At 35.0% G+C, this 17,090-nt stretch overlaps 1 protein-coding gene across 1 annotated transcript in view; it reads right to left on the bottom strand.

Moving 5' to 3' along the window:
* The window catches only part of neb (nebulin), a 107,872-nt gene that overhangs the window by 48,619 nt on the left and 42,163 nt on the right, over nt 1-17,090 (bottom strand). The window contains 32 exon segments of the mRNA XM_055230689.1: nt 246-350; nt 432-536; nt 1,343-1,540; nt 2,304-2,414; nt 2,519-2,626; nt 2,731-2,835; nt 3,196-3,300; nt 3,574-3,678; nt 4,147-4,458; nt 4,898-5,005; nt 5,292-5,393; nt 5,482-5,580; nt 5,964-6,068; nt 6,696-7,007; nt 7,875-7,982; nt 8,065-8,169; nt 8,550-8,753; nt 8,996-9,307; nt 9,947-10,054; nt 10,747-10,851; nt 11,455-11,658; nt 12,051-12,362; nt 13,080-13,187; nt 13,411-13,515; nt 14,155-14,358; nt 14,470-14,781; nt 15,291-15,398; nt 15,571-15,675; nt 16,090-16,293; nt 16,383-16,694; nt 16,780-16,887; nt 16,973-17,077. Coding sequence (XP_055086664.1) covers nt 246-350; nt 432-536; nt 1,343-1,540; nt 2,304-2,414; nt 2,519-2,626; nt 2,731-2,835; nt 3,196-3,300; nt 3,574-3,678; nt 4,147-4,458; nt 4,898-5,005; nt 5,292-5,393; nt 5,482-5,580; nt 5,964-6,068; nt 6,696-7,007; nt 7,875-7,982; nt 8,065-8,169; nt 8,550-8,753; nt 8,996-9,307; nt 9,947-10,054; nt 10,747-10,851; nt 11,455-11,658; nt 12,051-12,362; nt 13,080-13,187; nt 13,411-13,515; nt 14,155-14,358; nt 14,470-14,781; nt 15,291-15,398; nt 15,571-15,675; nt 16,090-16,293; nt 16,383-16,694; nt 16,780-16,887; nt 16,973-17,077 — 5,109 coding nt within the window.

Here is a 17,090-nt window from a genome sequence, read left to right as displayed (position 1 = left end):
ATGATGATGATTTTTACTAAGATTATTGGATTTTTAAGCAGTAGTAGCAAAATTATATGCCACAGTATAATATGAAGTGATACAAGAAAGATCTGAATACAGATTTTGTATAGGGCTGCACCATTTTAGAAAAAAAATCTAACTGAATTTTTTTAAGTAAAGATTAGATTTGTCATATATTGTGCAGCTTAAATTATGTATATTCAAAATTGTACATATACATTTTTCTCTATGCTTTTACTCACGTCACTGGCCCAGGTGGTTCCCAGTACAGCTGTCACATAAACAGGAGTGTCTGTCACAATAGAGTAGTTGTTGAACTCCTTCTTGGCTTCATCTCTGTATTTCAGCTAAAACAACAAAACAATACACCATTTTAGATACAAATTTTAACAGTTTTTGATACAATTTTTAAGTGATTTTAAACTTACATCGCTCTGCAGTTCGTAGGCTTTCTTGGCGCGGACGATCTCAGGAGTGTCCCAGACATAGCAGCCGATGCCCTTCATCCAGTTCAGGTCGTCCTTGTAATAGACCTACAAAACAGCAAGAGATATTAAGAAATGACCTGGGTTAATTATTACCTAAATAACAAAGTTGACTAAAGTAATACAGTAATTTTATTTGATTATTTTTTCTCCCTTTTTACAGTTTCATTATAGTCATTCCAATGCAATTCCATATTTTGTGCATATCCCCAACAACAAACAGTAACTAATATTCAAATAATATGGAAACACTTAACTCCATCTTAATTAGCATGAACAAAAACTTTGTCCTAATGAACAAATAGTTTATTAAAGGTGCACTATGTAATATTTCTGATGGAGGATGCCACCTGCTAGACTCCATGGAGATATTCTTGCATGGAATGTTTCACAGTAACACATAAAGAAATAACAATTCTATGGAGATGAGTCAATGCCAGACCCTCCACTAGAAAAGTAACATAGTGCACTTTTAGGAATGATTCAGGCTCATTTACAGAGGTTTGTGATAGGAACTTATTATTAATTATACAGTTATATTTATACAGCCTGAATTGTTCTTGATAAACTATTTGTTCATTATGATTTAAGTCTTTGTTAATGCTTTATCATAGCTAATTAAGGTGTAATGATTTAAAAGTGTTAAAAATATTTTCTGATAAATATAGTTAAGTACTGCAAATTAATGGTTTAAAACAAATTATCTTATTTCAGTAGCTGGTTCATTGGCGGGTAATATTAAAATTTAAACTGCACATAGGGCACTATTAGGGGTATTAGCAACATGATGCTAACATATGCCAGCAAAAAGCCCCTAAGAGCCTAAAATCAACACAGAATAAGAAGCCCCGTACGTCGCTGAGGATCTCGTTGGTCTTGCGTGCCCGGATGGCGTCCTCCTGCTCGGGGTGGCAGGTCCATTGGTGCAGGTATGTGCGGTAGATGACATCACTGAGCATGTCCTGGCAGCGCTTGGCCACTTTGTTGGCGATAATGTCCGGAGGCAGGTGGGTCTTGGTCTTGGTCGTGTGGTAGTCCTTCTGGTACAACCTCTGAGGAAAAGGAAATACAAAACAAGTGAATTATCAATTTGTATGTAATTTTAAATTATTAACATTTTTCTTCTTTATGTGCAGGTATACTGTCAGGTAAATTGCTGTTGTGCAGTTGTTAAATTGGACACAATTGTATGTTGGCTTCAAGTTTTGTTTTGTAGTTATGGTGTCAATGAAAACCCACATATTTTATGACAAGTACTTCCATTAAAAAGTTACATACATTAATACATATACGTATTATGTATATACTTGACATTGTAAATTAAATGTTTAAAACAAAAAAGAGAAAAAAGAAAAAAAATGTTGAAATTGCTAATTATAAAATAGGCGAGGTGCAGAACATCCATTATGTAAGAGCAGTTCTCTAGAGAATGTCTTGTAAATACTTGTATAACCATTGTAACAATTTTAAAATGGACAATGTACAAGGGAAAATTAACTTTTGTCTTTTCAACAGATGTCAAGATGTGTTATTAAAATTACAATTATTTAATCAAGTCTATATTTCTAAATTTTAGAAAAAGCTAAATGAGGAACTTAATCCGATGATGTCATAATGGGAAGATGTCAGAAGATGGCATGTGTTAAATTGTCCAGTATGTTTATGTCTGTGTGTAATGTCCTAATATTGTGTATATGTGAATGAGATGCTGTTTAATTGCGAAAACTACACATTGAAATGGATCTACGACCTGACAATAAAGAATCATCTAAATCTAAAAATCTTCTAAACATAGTAATATCGATAAAGTCTTACCAGTCCCTTGTTCTTCTCCTGCTCCCCACACCTGATCACGTCAGGGAAGTCGATCAGAGTTCCAGCCATGTAGTGTCCCTTTGTCTTCTCATGAGCATCCTTGTACTTAACCTAAAATAAAAATATATTTAGATAGCAACAACTTACTATTTAGCATGGTTGTACTAAGCTGAGACTAGCTCAGTTAGTAATTTTATTCTATATAAAATCCTTACATCAGAGGCAATCTCTCTGCCCTTCTTTCCACTCAGCAGAGGAATGTATTCGTGGTTGAGCTGGTAGCTTGTAGCCTTAGTGTCATCCCATTGTTGCTTGTATCCTTTCTGTAAATATAAAAAAAAGGAAAACATTTAAATAATTGCATATTGTGCATTAGTGCATATTTTAAAAAGGTAATTTATGTTTAACTATGTAGACAATTACGCACCTCACTGATGATCTTGGCCACCTCTCTGCTATGGGCGAGCTGGGGAGTGTCTTCAGCTCCAATGTACTGTCCCTTCTCAGCATTAAAGGTTTCTTTGTATTTCAACTGTACAGAAAGTGAAAATTAAAGGTATTATATAAGTAATTTATACAGTACACAGCATATACAGTTTATTTCACTATTACATTTTTCAGTTAACTAGTATGCTTTGAGTAGTCAACTACAAAAGAGATTTACCAATGGAATATTCAAATAAAATAAGAATTAAGTAATTAAATCAAATTATGTAAGAAATAAGTAATTTTTCAGTAGTTTTTCACTTTTTCACTTGTATTTTTCACAATTGACTTGAGAAAAAAAAATCCAATTGCAAAAAAAAAGGTTCTGTTAGCAAGTGGCTAGAGCTAATTGTTATAGTTTTGCAGATTGTAGTTTGAATTATTATATTTAAATTATTCTACTAACGTCACTGAGGTTGGCAGCGTTGACTCTGGCCAAAATAAGCTCAGGGCGGTCCACGATCAGGGTGAACTTTCCAAAACACTCCTTGGCATTCTTCTTGTAGAGTCTCTGTGGATAGAAATAAAATAAAATAGATTAATACTTGAACAAACATTTAACTGAAGGATCTTGACACTATTGACACTATTAATGACCAACTAGTTCTACTTTTGGTACATTATGGTCAAACTTGCTAAAATAGGTTTAGGATTTAAAAGATCACAAAAGATCTAATACATGGCTCTGATAAGAATTTATACTCCTGCTTATAATTATTGATTATTAATTAGAAGAATTTTCTATCAATTTACTGCAATTAATAAATAAACATTTTGTACATACGTCATTGAGGATTTCTTGGGCCTTCTTGACTTTGACGTGATCCACTCCCTCCGCAGGCACCCAGCCACATCCACGGATCCATTCAAGATCTGCTTTGTACACGTTCTGCAAATGAGAGGAAAAGTACAGCATAACAGCGATGCTTTGACAAATAATTTCAGCTTTTGAGATGTAGACTGACTAATAATAAAGGGTTACTCAAATATTTTTGAATAAAACAAAACACAACTCCATGGCTTAAACATGGCATGAAGCTCATAGTCAGTTTTACATAATATAGGATCTTTAGACATGCTCTTGTTTACCTCTGCTTTGGTATCTCAAGTTTTAGAACTTAAAATAAATATAACAAATATGTGTCCTTTAAAAGTCCAGCATACAAATCCTTAGTACATATTGTATTTATCGTTATACTTTTCAAATGTATAGAGAGTGAATAGTAGTTTAATATCATATAATTTGGATGAAATTATACAAATTGTCTCAACAGTTTTATCAGTCAACACCTGCTCTGGATTCTACAAAAATATGCAGAATTTATGAAACACAATATATTGGTCTATCTCCACTTACATCACTCTGGATGTCGTAGACTTTCCTGGCCTGGACCACATCATTGGAGTCGGGGAGGCAGGTCCACTGGTGCAGTCTGGTCCTGTAGTTGAAATCATTCACTTGGATCTGACATTTCTTTGCCAACTCAAGATTCAACATGTCCACAGGGAGGTGGAACTTGGTCTTGGATTTGTTGAAGTCCTTCTTGTACAGAGCGTCACTGGCGATTTTGGCGGAGTTTATGGCCAGCATTATCAGAGGATCGTCCTGAACACATCTGGCACCAATGTGATGTCCAACCTGCTTACGGTAGCTCTCCAGATACTTGTACTGCAAATACAGACACATTTCAGTGTTAGTTAGTTATCATTATTGTCTTATGCAAATCTAAATATCACAAATCTATGTAAAAATATTGGAATTCACATGGCAGAGATCTACACACACATTTAAACCTTTTTTTTTATTAAAGCTTTGAATGAAAACATGCTGTGACCAAATAAATACATTTTAATGCCAAATTCCCGCTTTTCACATTCCTTTAGTCCATCTCTTACCCTATCTATATGTAAGAGCATCAAATGATTCCTTTTTTGTCGGAAAATCTATATATTCTGCGTTGCACCAAAAGTTATGCGGATTCAAACTAATAGTGAACTTTGGGTCAAGGTTAAGTCCAATTACTATTAGATTGCTGACCTATTGTCGTCCAGATCTTTATACAACAACCCATCATTTGTGAAAAGGAAAGCATGATATTTGCACTCACCTGACTTTGGACCTTGGAGGTGTTGATGCACTGTTTAATGGGCACGGCGTCTCCAGGCATGAAGTATCCAGTGGCCTTCACCTTGTTCCACTCTGTAGTATAGAGTTTCTAAACAGCAGAAAATATTCAATAAATATTCAATAGTATATATTTGTGTCAATATTTCACACAGTGGGAATCATGGGTGGTTTAATATGTCTATAGTTTAAGTGAGGTTTAATATAACCCTTGCTTAAACTATAGATGCAAGTGCTTTTTCGAGAAAAATAAATAAAGTTACTTCATTTGCTAATTAATTTGTTTGTAAGTAGTTTTTCGTTCTATTCAAAACATAACATTGAGATAAATTAATAAATTGTATAAAAATAAAATAAAATAAAATAAGAGTCCATACTGGGTGAATGTGCTTGGCTGCCTCTCTGGCTGAAGCCATGGTTGGAGTGTCCACCAGGGAGTACTTGATCTTATCCCTGTGCCAAGCTTCACGATATTTGGCCTAAAAACAAAACAAAAATTCAAAATTTAAATGAGTAATTATAATTATAGCAAGTTTTTATCTTGAAATCATTAGTTTAAGTCCTGACCTCATTGAGCGCAGCAGCAGCAGTTTTGGCACATTCAAGGTCCATTCTGTCAACGGGAACAATGTATTTCTGTTCATCCAACTTCACACGGTAACCTCTCTGTAGAAACAAAACAATTAAATCAATAATTAGCATCAACAAAACATTTACATAAAAATATACTATCAAGGGATTAATTTATAAAGAAGGCATAAACAAAATTTATATTTAAATAATGTTAATTTATCAGAGATGACAAAACTCAATAAAACAATATATTAATGAAATGTATAAACTTAAAAATGTGGTTACAACTTTTCAAGCTATTTCTAAACTGAATTATATGGTGATTATATAGTAATTACTACACTAGTTTAAGAAGTTTTAGAAGATTTTGGGACAGTTGAAAGGTGTTTGGCTAAATGTAGTGTTAAATAAAATAACACACAATGCAACTTAGTACTATTTAGGTTCTCAGTAATTGGTAAATAGAGTTTACTTACATCAGCCAGGATCTTCTGAGCATGTTTCACCTTCATAACCTCCACAGACTCATGGGGCATCCAGCCGCAGCCACGGAGCCACTCCAGATCAGATCTGTACACAGCCTACACAGGAGGGACATGAATATAATATAATACAACACTGCAATATAAGTGCAATACAGTGGCATGTGCTATAAAGAATAATTGGATTTTAAATGTCTTTTGTTACCAGTTGAACATGTTTCTGTTAAATGTCTACATTAAATTGTAGTCAGTGTTCCTGAATCATTGATATGCACTGTTCCTCTTTTCTTAAAAATAACACAATTTATATATCACCCAAAAAACACATTAACATCTTCCTGTTTTAGTTATAAGCAGAAAAGTAGTGCAACATAGAAAGTGACAAATTGTTGAATTGCTGGATACATAGTTCAACATATATTTTTCACAATTTTGGCATACTATTATTTGTCACCATTTTGCAATAATTTATTCACTGATTTGACAATATTTTTTTACTAATTAACACTGTTTAAAAATCTGTTATGTGTTATTGTGTTAAATATTTTTATTCTTACAATATTACTAACTGAATATATTGGTGGAAATATCATGTTCTGCATATCTGACCAAATTGTGTTCCCTGGCCTAATTGTTCATAGACTATGACTTGGTAATAGCAACAACTTTAAAGAGACCTCAATTAAATAAGTGTTATTTATTGATCAGTTTTAATTGACTACTTACGTCACTCTGGAGGTCATAAGCCTTTCTGGCCTGGACCACATCATTGGAGTCGGGGAGGCAGGTCCACTGGTGCAGCTTGGTCCTGTAGTTGAAATCATTCACTTGGACTTGGCATTTCTTTGCCAGCTCCAGACTCAACATGTCGACGGGGAGGTGGAACTTGGTCTTGGATTTGTTGAAGTCCTTCTTGTAGATGTTGTCACTGGCGATTTTGACAGAGTGCATTGCCAACATGATCAGTGGATCCTCCTCAACACATCTGGCTCCAATATGATGGCCAACCTGCTTACGGTACCCCTCATGGTACTTGTACTAAGAGAGGAAAGATTGGTTAAAGTCACTTCAGCCGCTTTAAAATATGTTAATAGGTTGTGTTTGCGACATTCTAGTGTGGTATTTCATAATTTCAGATGTAGGGCAGAAGCCTATGGGAGATTCCTGATTTTAGAAAGAAATAACCAAATCCAAAATCCACAAATATTAAACTTATTTTTTATTATGGATTAGGTCCGCAAACTTGCCAGATTAATCTTGCATTTTAAAGTCTTATAAACTGACAACAATCATGCCTTGGGATTGAATATTTTACCACATTTTGTAATGTAATAACGTATGAATAATTTAACCTTCGTTCATTTGTGCTGACGGAAAAGACAAATTACGTTCTTATTGGCTTTTTGGGTAGCAGTTCATAATAACTAAATCTTAATTAGCTTTAAGCATAAACAAAGTCTTAATTGATAATAAATAAAGAATGTATTATGAATGACTCACACTTAGTAATAACTTAATTAAGGGGTTAGGAATTAGACTACCGGTAATTTAAGTGTAGTTCTTATAAAGTGTTTTTTCTTGTATATGATGAACAAGCATGTAGTGCAATTTTTAACCACTAGGGGGCGGATGTTGTGAATGAGTAGCTCACTTTACGGATGATGTCACAACTTTAAACAAATCAGCACAGGGAACGCATTCTACATTTAAACACTTTGACTTGTTTTTCAAGGACAATTTATGGTTTTACAATGTTGTATGTTAGAAGAGGGATTGAGAGGAGGACATATTGGCTTTGTTTTAATATTTGTTTGTCTAAGGGGGTATCCCATAATGCTTTGCAATGTGATTTTAGCAATTGTGAAATGCACTATTGTGTCTGTGTGAGTTCAATGTTTAACTTACATCACTGACAATATCCCTGGAAGCTTTGGCTCTGATCACAGACACGGCATCCTGCTTGATGTGGTACCCTTTGGCCTTCTGGTCATCCCAAGCTTTTGTGTAGAGTTTCTGGGGAAAAATTGAAACAATAATTATGACTACATAATTTTTGCGCACTTGTTAAATTGTTGAAGTGTTTTAGACGACTTACATTGCTGATAGCCACAGCGTTAGCCTTGGACAGCTCAAATGTGGGAGCATCAGGGGGCATGTGGATGGTAAGCTTGTCCTTATCCCAAACCTCTCTGTACTTTCTCTGTAAAAGCAAAAGAAAAACATTAGAACAATATATATAAACTACCCTGTGATACTGAAAAATTGTACGCAAGGTAATGCATTGTAACTTCAAAATGTTTACATATATAGTCTTTAAAGCGATCACCACATAGGACAAAAATAAGTAGTTTTTAAATATGGACAAAACCAGGACTAGAACAAACCAAGTCCTAAAGTGCATTCTAAAGTTGGACTGGATCAGATTTTTTGGTTTCCATTAGTCTAAAATGATGAAAAATTAGGACCATTGCGATACAATTAACAATTTAAAGCCAAATATTAACCTTTTGAATGAGAAAAAGTCCTCAAAAAAACAGGACGCTGAAACCCATGAATATAACTTGTAGTAAAAGCACTCACATCGCTGATATTGTCTGCGTTCTGCTTGGACAGGACGATGGCTGGCAGGTCGACGATGCTGGTGAATTTGACAGTGCTCGGGGGCTGTTTGTACAGACGGTCATTCAGGATCTTTTGGGCATTTCTTACTTTAATGACATCGACACAGTCCTGAGGAGACCAGCCGCAGCCTCTCAGCCACTCCAGATCTGATCTGTACACCGCCTGCAAAACAGAATAATATATTAGTGGTAACACTAATACTTGTTAAACAAGTATCGTGTGAGTATTGTGTAGTTGTAACTGGTATACTCATTAAAATGCAAATGTGGTTACCGTGGTATGATCACACACCACACAAGGGCTCAAGTGACTGTATTGCAATATTGCAGTTTACGTGGCAGCCGTAACATTAAGTATATATTTGTTTGTTGTATATTGTGTTATAAAGTGTCAAGTCTACTCACATCACTGCGCAGATCGTAAACTTTTCTGGCCTGGACCACATCATTGGAGTCGGGGAGGCAGGTCCAGTTGTGCAGCTTGGTCCTGTAGTTGAAATCGTTCACTTGGATTTGGCATTTCTTGGCGAGTTCCAGAGACAGCAGGTCCACGGGGAGGTTGAACTTGGTCTTGGACTTGTTGAAGTCCTTCTTATAGATGTTGTCACTGGAGATCTTAGCTACGTGAGCCGCCAGCAGACACATTGGGTCATCATTGATACTAAGTGCTCCAATGTGATGCCCACACTGCTTACGGAAACCGGCTTTGTATTTGTACTGAAATAAAAAACAGAATATTACAACATTAGGTGCTTAAAATGACTGCAGATTAGATCAGGGGAGAATTAAAGTGAAACTAAACACTAAATCATCTTTACTTTGCTACTAAACTCTACATATGGTATTTAATAGCATTGTTTACTGTTCCTATTCCTTATATAGGTATATTTCCAGCTTTGTCTTTAAAACTGTGCTGCCTCCAGTGGCCACAGCAAAGTTTGAAGTGTGGATACCAATCACACTGTTCTATACCCCCAGACTGCGCCCTTCTTCCCTCCTCACTCTACCCTTTTGTCCTCAAAGTACTGTCCAAGTTAGTAGCTCTACTTGAAATGTGGTTGCGAGCGAAGCTTAGCTGTTTAGTCAAAAAAAAAAATCTAATTATTCTGAATATTTTGAACCAACATCCATCATTTATTTTTAGAAAATAAAATGGCTAGACAAAGAAATAAGTAAATCTTTTTTCCTTTAATAAAATTTTAATCTCAACTTTCAGATAGATATGTATACCTGGTATGAAGAATCTATATACAATTTCCTTCTGTTCATTTCGGAGCAATGAAAAAAATATTGATTACAACTGCAAAACACTTTCAACTATTTATCTTATGATTGTAAACTGTACATAAAACTCACATCGCTGACGATATCTCTGGAGGCTTTGGCGGCCAGGACAGACACAGCGTCCTTGGGGAGGTAGTATCCCTTGTTGATCATGTTTATGAAGCCCTCCTTGTAGGCTTTCTGTAAACATAAAATGTATGTATGTTAAAAAAAATCATGTGAAACAATTGTGAAGTCATAAAAAGGAGGGAAGCTATGTCTATTGAGCCATTCAGCTACAATTGTATTCTTTTAAAAACATTTCATTAGTATAGTCCCAAAGTGCTGGTGAAGGTGCCTAATACAACACACAATATTTATCTTTTGTTTTGTATTACTACATTATATTTTACTAAAAATATTTAAAAAGCATTTTTATCAATTTTCCTAATTTACTGTTCTCGAATAGTTACTTTAATGGATGTGAAGATTATTTGGTTAATCAATTCTTTCATAAACTCAGGTAATAACATAATAGTTCCAACATTTTCAGAAACAATAATACAATGTAATTCAATCCATTGCACACTCTAAAACAGAACAAAACATGTTCTGTTTTCTGTCTTAGCTTAGCTTGCTAGTTTATCACATTAAATTTACTTCATCATTAAGAAAGTTTTACTTCATAAGGTTTCATAAGTGGTCACATGCTAGAGGAATCATTACAATGAAATTAAGGATTTCACTGTTTTTTGATCATGATGTCAATTATCAAAAATTGTGATGTTTCATCTCACAATAATCTTGACTATAATATTTGATATTATGACGTCTTTAATTACTTTTCATATTTTGATACTTGTAAGTTAAACAGTTTTGTTTATAAAACCTACCAGGCTCATGTTGATCTTGTTCTGCTTGGACAGGACAATCTCAGGAGTGTCGGGCTGGATGTGAAGGTTGGTTTTATCTTTCTCCCAGGCAGCAATGTAGGCTTTCTGTAAATACAACATTGCAGTTAATGTATATGTAAAATTCAAGATTTACAAAAGTTATTCATACAAGGCTGAAAAAATATATCTACTTAAAGTTTGTTTGACCAATTCTGCAATTGCCACTATATTTGTATAATTTATTTTTTAAATTAAGATTCAGTTCGCAAGCTTCAATATTTGAGAAAAGACAGACATATGACAGAAATAAAGAGAGGTTTAGTTTAATTCAAAAGTGAAAAAGTAGTTCTAGTAATTCACATATTTAGCTGTTTAGCAAATGGAACTGTGTCAGTCTAAGCATTCATTCACTTCATATTTGGATAGTCATTTTAAATTATCTTGGTCAAGAAATTTAAAAGAAGGCTTTGGACATTCATGTGTTTTAATTATGGAGACAGTTGAGATCAAGGCTGCATTCACACTTGCAGTGGTTTGATCCTTATTTGATCCCAGTATTTGTAGACTTACTTCAGTCCTGTTTTAGTGCTGGATTACTAGTTAAGGTTAGTTCCAAGTTAAGTCCAAGTTTGTTCTCAATTTTGATAGTTTGTGTTAAAGTGTGAGTGCACTATAAACTCATTAATCTGCTCTTAAGTAGTTGTTTACCTGGTTCATGATCTCAGCATTAGCTTTAGCCAGTGCGTAAGGCATGTCTGTGGTCTGGGCTGTGGATTTGAACAGGCTCGGGTGTTGGCGATACTTCCTCTCGCTCAGGATCTCTGCAGCTTTCTTCGCCTTTTCCACATCGAGAGACCCAATGGGCACCCAGCCACAGCCCTTGATCCATTCCATGTCAGCCTTGTACACAGCCTGGAAGAAAGGAAATCAATAAGATTATTATTCTCTTTATTGCTGAACTCCAAAACCAAAAGTTAAGAAAAATATAAAACTTATTAGTTGTTGTTGAAATTCTCTAGTTTCTTATACTGTACTTAGTCCATTGACTTAATAATTTATGTCAACATATATACTGTTGTAATTACAAGCATTAAAATGTCGAAATGTCTGTTTAAGATAATAAAATGTACTGCTATTCAACTTATTGTCTTAAGGTTTCATACAACTAAATATCTTGACAAAATCATTAAGCTGTTAAGTAATGTACTTCACGCAGATCTGTACAAATGGATTAATAGTATTGCCTTTCATTGTTAAATTGTATACTAATGCTATTAAATAAATAAACACATAATTTAACTCACATCACTGCGCAGATCGTAGACTTTCCTGGCCTGGACCACATCGTTGGAGTCGGGGAGGCAGGTCCAGTTGTGCAGTCTAGTCCTGTAGTTGAAATCATTCACTTGGATCTGGCATTTCTTGGCCAGTTCCAGATTCAACATGTCCACAGGCAGGTTGAACTTAGTCTTGGATTTGTTGAAGTCCTTCTTGTACAGAACGTCACTGGCAATTTTGGCGGAGTTCAGAGCCAGCATCATCAATGGATCATCTTGAACACATCTTGCGCCAATGTGGTGGCCAACCTGCTTACGGTATCCTGTCTTGTACTTGTACTGTGGTCAGAAGAGAGAGTATAGCATTATTATGTAGACATTCACAGTAATCACATAGCAAAGTAATCCTTTATTAGATTGTCTATATCTCCAAAGTTCAAAATGCTCACATCCATCTTTTGATGTCATGCAGTGACATTTTTCAAGTTAACAGCTACCTTTTACCTTTTTTTCAGCTGAAATTATCCAAATGATTCTACAGATGGTGTATGGAGTTAAAAAAAAAAACACAGTGGAGCACTTCCTGTATTACCACATGACATCAGACGGTGGATCAGAGTACTTTTTGTCTGAGAAGAACTCAGTCTTTGAGTAGTAATTGATGATTTACAATACATGATTTTGAATCTAGTAAACAATGTTGTATAGAATATGATTAATTCCTCTGTAATAAACTCATGTATGTCAAAGCACAAGTATCCATGGGTTTCAGAATGATGAGAAATTAGGACCATTGCCATAGAGATTAACAATTTAAAACAAAATATTATATATTTTGAATGGGAAAAAGTCCTGAAAATGCTACATATGCTAAATGCTAAATGCTACACATGTTGCCATAGCAATTAAAATTAATTTAAAACATTAATTGAAGCCCGTGAATCGGCATTAGTGTAACTTACTATAAACTGTGTATTCATGAATATCTTGTTAATTACATATTCATTAATTATTTTTTACTGTTTAATAATCATGAAATCCAAATATGTTACTTACGTCACTAATGATTTCTCTGCCGTGCTTGGCAGCGATAACAGAAACAGCATCAGGTTTCATGTCGTAGCCTTTCCTGAACATCTCCTCCACAGCCTCTCTGTAAATTTTCTGAAATGAAACAGATTCATTAGAAAAAAAAGTATTGCAATTAAATTAAAACAACATTGTTTTTGTCAAGTTAATTAAAAGTTAGTTAATATAATGCTTTAAGTGTAACATGTATGTGTTAAAAAATACTTTGGCCTTTGATGTAGTTATGAAGTATTTTTGATTTTTTATTCTTAGTTTATTTTTCAATGTTTCTAAACATATAAAAAGCTATAAGACTTACCCTGCTGATGTTGTAAGCATTAGCTTTAGAAAGCAACAACTCAGGAAGGTCAGGAGTAACGTGGGTCTTGATCTTGTCTGCTTCCCAGGCAGCAATATAAGTCCTCTGTAAAGCAAAGAAAAATATAAAACATTAGGATTTTTGGATTGAAAAATATTTACAGTATATACAACATTTACAGTAAGGATCTGTTATTAGTTAAGTTCATTAGAGGCATAAATAAGTTAATAATAATAAGGCATTTTCTTTATAAGTGCCTTTCAAAACACCCAAGGACACTGAACAAGATAAAAATTAGATAAAAACATACAAATACAATAAAACATGACAAAAAGCTGGGTGCCAGTACACACCTTAGGATATTTCAAAGGACTTAACTAATAGCAGATACTCCTTACTGTAAACAACTAGGTGTGTTAGTTTCACTGTAGTTATTTCCTCCCTGCAGACAGACATAAGGCAGTGACTTACTAGAACCCTGTCAGAGTTGAAGTAACTACTTGGATAAGTAGTGAAACATATGCACTTAAAAAAAAAAAGTGTGATTATTGTATCTGCCTCATAATTAAAAAAAAAAAGTATGTCTAGATGTCAATTTTCTTTTGTAATGGAAGCTACCTAGACATCTGAGGGATTGCACAGACATTACAATATATTTACAATCAGTAAAATGGAATAAAAAATGTGCTGCTGGTAAAGGTGTATATAAAAATATATATAAAAATAAATCTGAAAATATGTTACCTTGTTCATAATGTCAGCATTAGCCTTGGCGAGGACCATAGGGATAGCATGTGTATCGGAGGTGTATTTCAGAGTGTCTGGTTTCTGCTTGTACAAGCGGTCGCTGAGGATTTTGGCTGCGTGTTTGGCTTTCAACACATCCAGCGAACCAATAGGAACCCATCCAACGCCAATGACCTCTTCCATGTCAGCCTTGTAGACAGCCTAAAGCAAAAAGGTGCACAAAAGCATTTCAAAATTATTTGTTTAAATTATAGATTTCCAATATTGGATTTTGGTAGTAATTGCTGGTTGATTACTTCATTGATTACTTACGTCACTCTGGAGGTCATAAGCCTTTCTGGCCTGAACCACATCATTGGAGTCGGGAAGGCAGGTCCACTGGTGCAGCTTGGTCCTATAGTTGAAATCATTCACTTGGATCTGACATTTCTTTGCCAACTCAAGATTCAACATGTCCACAGGCAGGTTGAACTTGGTCTTAGATTTGTTGAAGTCCTTCTTGTACAGAGCGTCACTGGCAATTTTGGCAGAATTTATGGCCAGCATCATCAGAGGGTCGTCCTGAACACATCTGGCACCAATGTGATGTCCAACCTGCTTGCGGTATCCTGTCTTGTACTTGTACTATTTGAAAGAAAAATATTTATTATTATGTCTTCTATTGTGTATTCTTAAGTCTAAATGGGTTGACTGTTAGATATTCAGAGCAATGTGCAACAGAATTTTTGTATAAATTAAATGTTTTTCACCTACAGCAAAAGTAACCAATTGAAAAGGTTTAATACATGGTATTTCTAAAGTTGATTAACCTAACAGTACAACAAAGTATACTAAATTTAGTATACTAAAGTATACTAATGTAGTACCTGACAGTCAGATATTAAATTAATAAAAAGCTTTTCAATCAAATCCATTTTGGTTACAAATGGATAAAAGAAAGTGGAAAAGATATAATATCCAGTAAAAAAAATCTATGGTGTGAAATTAATATCAATATATCTATATAATATGTAGGACATATATATATATATACACACACACCCACACACCCCCACACACACACCCCCACACATATATATATATATATATATATATATATATATATATATATATATATATATATATTTACTCACATCGCTGATAATTTCCCTGGAAGCCTTAGCAGCCTTCACAGAAATGGAATCCGGAGGAAGGAAGTAGCCCTTCTTGATGGCCTCCTCAAATCCTTGTCTGTACAGTTTCTGTGACACAAAACATATACCAAAGTTAGGGAGCAAATTTGACAAATTTTGGCAGTAGCTGTACCATCCAGAATAGGCATTAAATCTAATATTATTGGATATTTCATTTTACACTATTTGTAGCTTTCACCATTCGATCCTATTTAACAATATTTAATAAAAATATACAAACCTTGCTCATGTTGATCGTGTTCTGCTGAGAGAGGATGATCTCAGGAGTATCAGGCATGATGTGGAGCGTGGTCTTGTCCTTCTCCCAAGCTTCCACATAGAGGCGCTACAAACACCAAAAGGAATCCAAGCATTAATTTTATATATGTACAAATTAAATCTTAGAACACCGTGAGACTGAAAAATAAATCTGGAAATCTGGAAATCTGGAAATTGGTGTAAACTACAGCTAATTTGGGACCCATTTTTATCCCTTTATATGGCCTATGCCAGTTACTACAGAACAATAATGAGTACTACCATAACTACGCAGAAGGCATAGATGATCTACATCACACTGACTGCTGGTGATTTTTGTATTGGCCGCAGCTAAACTCAAATATGACTTTATAAATAAATTAGAAAATATCTTTGTGACGCTTTGTATTATAAAAATAGATCATACGCTCTGAAATGCATACAATTCTTGTAGCTGTTTATATTACAGTGTTTCGTACATTTAAATGCAGTTGAGTTGTACCTGGTTCATAGTTTGGGCATTGTTCTTGGCCAAGACCATATTCATGGCATCAGTAGTGCTGGTGAAGGGCACAGTGCTTGGATGCTGACGATATCTTCTCTCACTCAGAATCTCTGCAGCTTTCCTAGCTTTCTCCACATCCAGTGAACCTATGGGTACCCAACCAAGACCTTGCAGCCATTTCAGATCAGCCTTGTACACAGCCTATGGAAGACAAGAATATATTTTACCACTGAAGTATAAAAACAAATTTCAAAATGTTGGAGAAAGAAAAGTTCATTTTTTATGCTCACGTCACTCTGGAGGTCATAAGCTGTTCTGGCCTGAACCACATCATTGGAGTCGGGGAGACAGGTCCAGTTGTGAAGCCTTGTGATATAGTTTGCATGGTTCACTTGAATTTGGTTCTTCTTGGCCAGTTCAAAGGCCAGCATGTCCACTGGAAGGTTGAACTTGGTCTTGGACTTGTGGAAGTCCTTTTTGTATAGAGCATCACTAGCGATTTTGGCGGAATTTATGGCCAACATGAGCAGAGGGTCGTCCTGAACACATCTGGCACCAATGTGATGTCCAACCTGCTTACGGTATCCCGCCTTGTACTTGTACTGGAGGAAACATAATAATATAATGTGGAATACATAGGAGGCACACATTTAGGTTATCATATCAGGCATGTTATTGTTATCTTACATCACTGGCGATGTCTCTTGAAGCCCTGGCAGCCAAAATGGAAATGGCATCTTGGCGCAAGTCATAGCCCTTCTTCTTGGACTCCTCATGTGCCTGCTTGTAAGCTTTCTGTAAATTAATATAAATGTTATATACTTAAATGTCATATTGCAGATTGTGTAAAACATTATCCCAATTATTTTGTAACACTTACCACGCTGTAGTTAACATTGTTGGCCTTGGCCAGGAGGATATCCATGGCATCAGGCATAACATGGATGTTTTTCTTGTCATTGTTCCAGGCTTCAACATATGCTTTCTATAATGCCAGA

Source organism: Periophthalmus magnuspinnatus, chromosome 21 (genome assembly GCF_009829125.3).
Source record: "Periophthalmus magnuspinnatus isolate fPerMag1 chromosome 21, fPerMag1.2.pri, whole genome shotgun sequence".
Taxonomy (NCBI): domain Eukaryota; kingdom Metazoa; phylum Chordata; class Actinopteri; order Gobiiformes; family Gobiidae; genus Periophthalmus; species Periophthalmus magnuspinnatus.
Note: the sequence above shows the minus strand (reverse complement) of the source record. Positions and strands in the feature narration are given on the sequence as shown.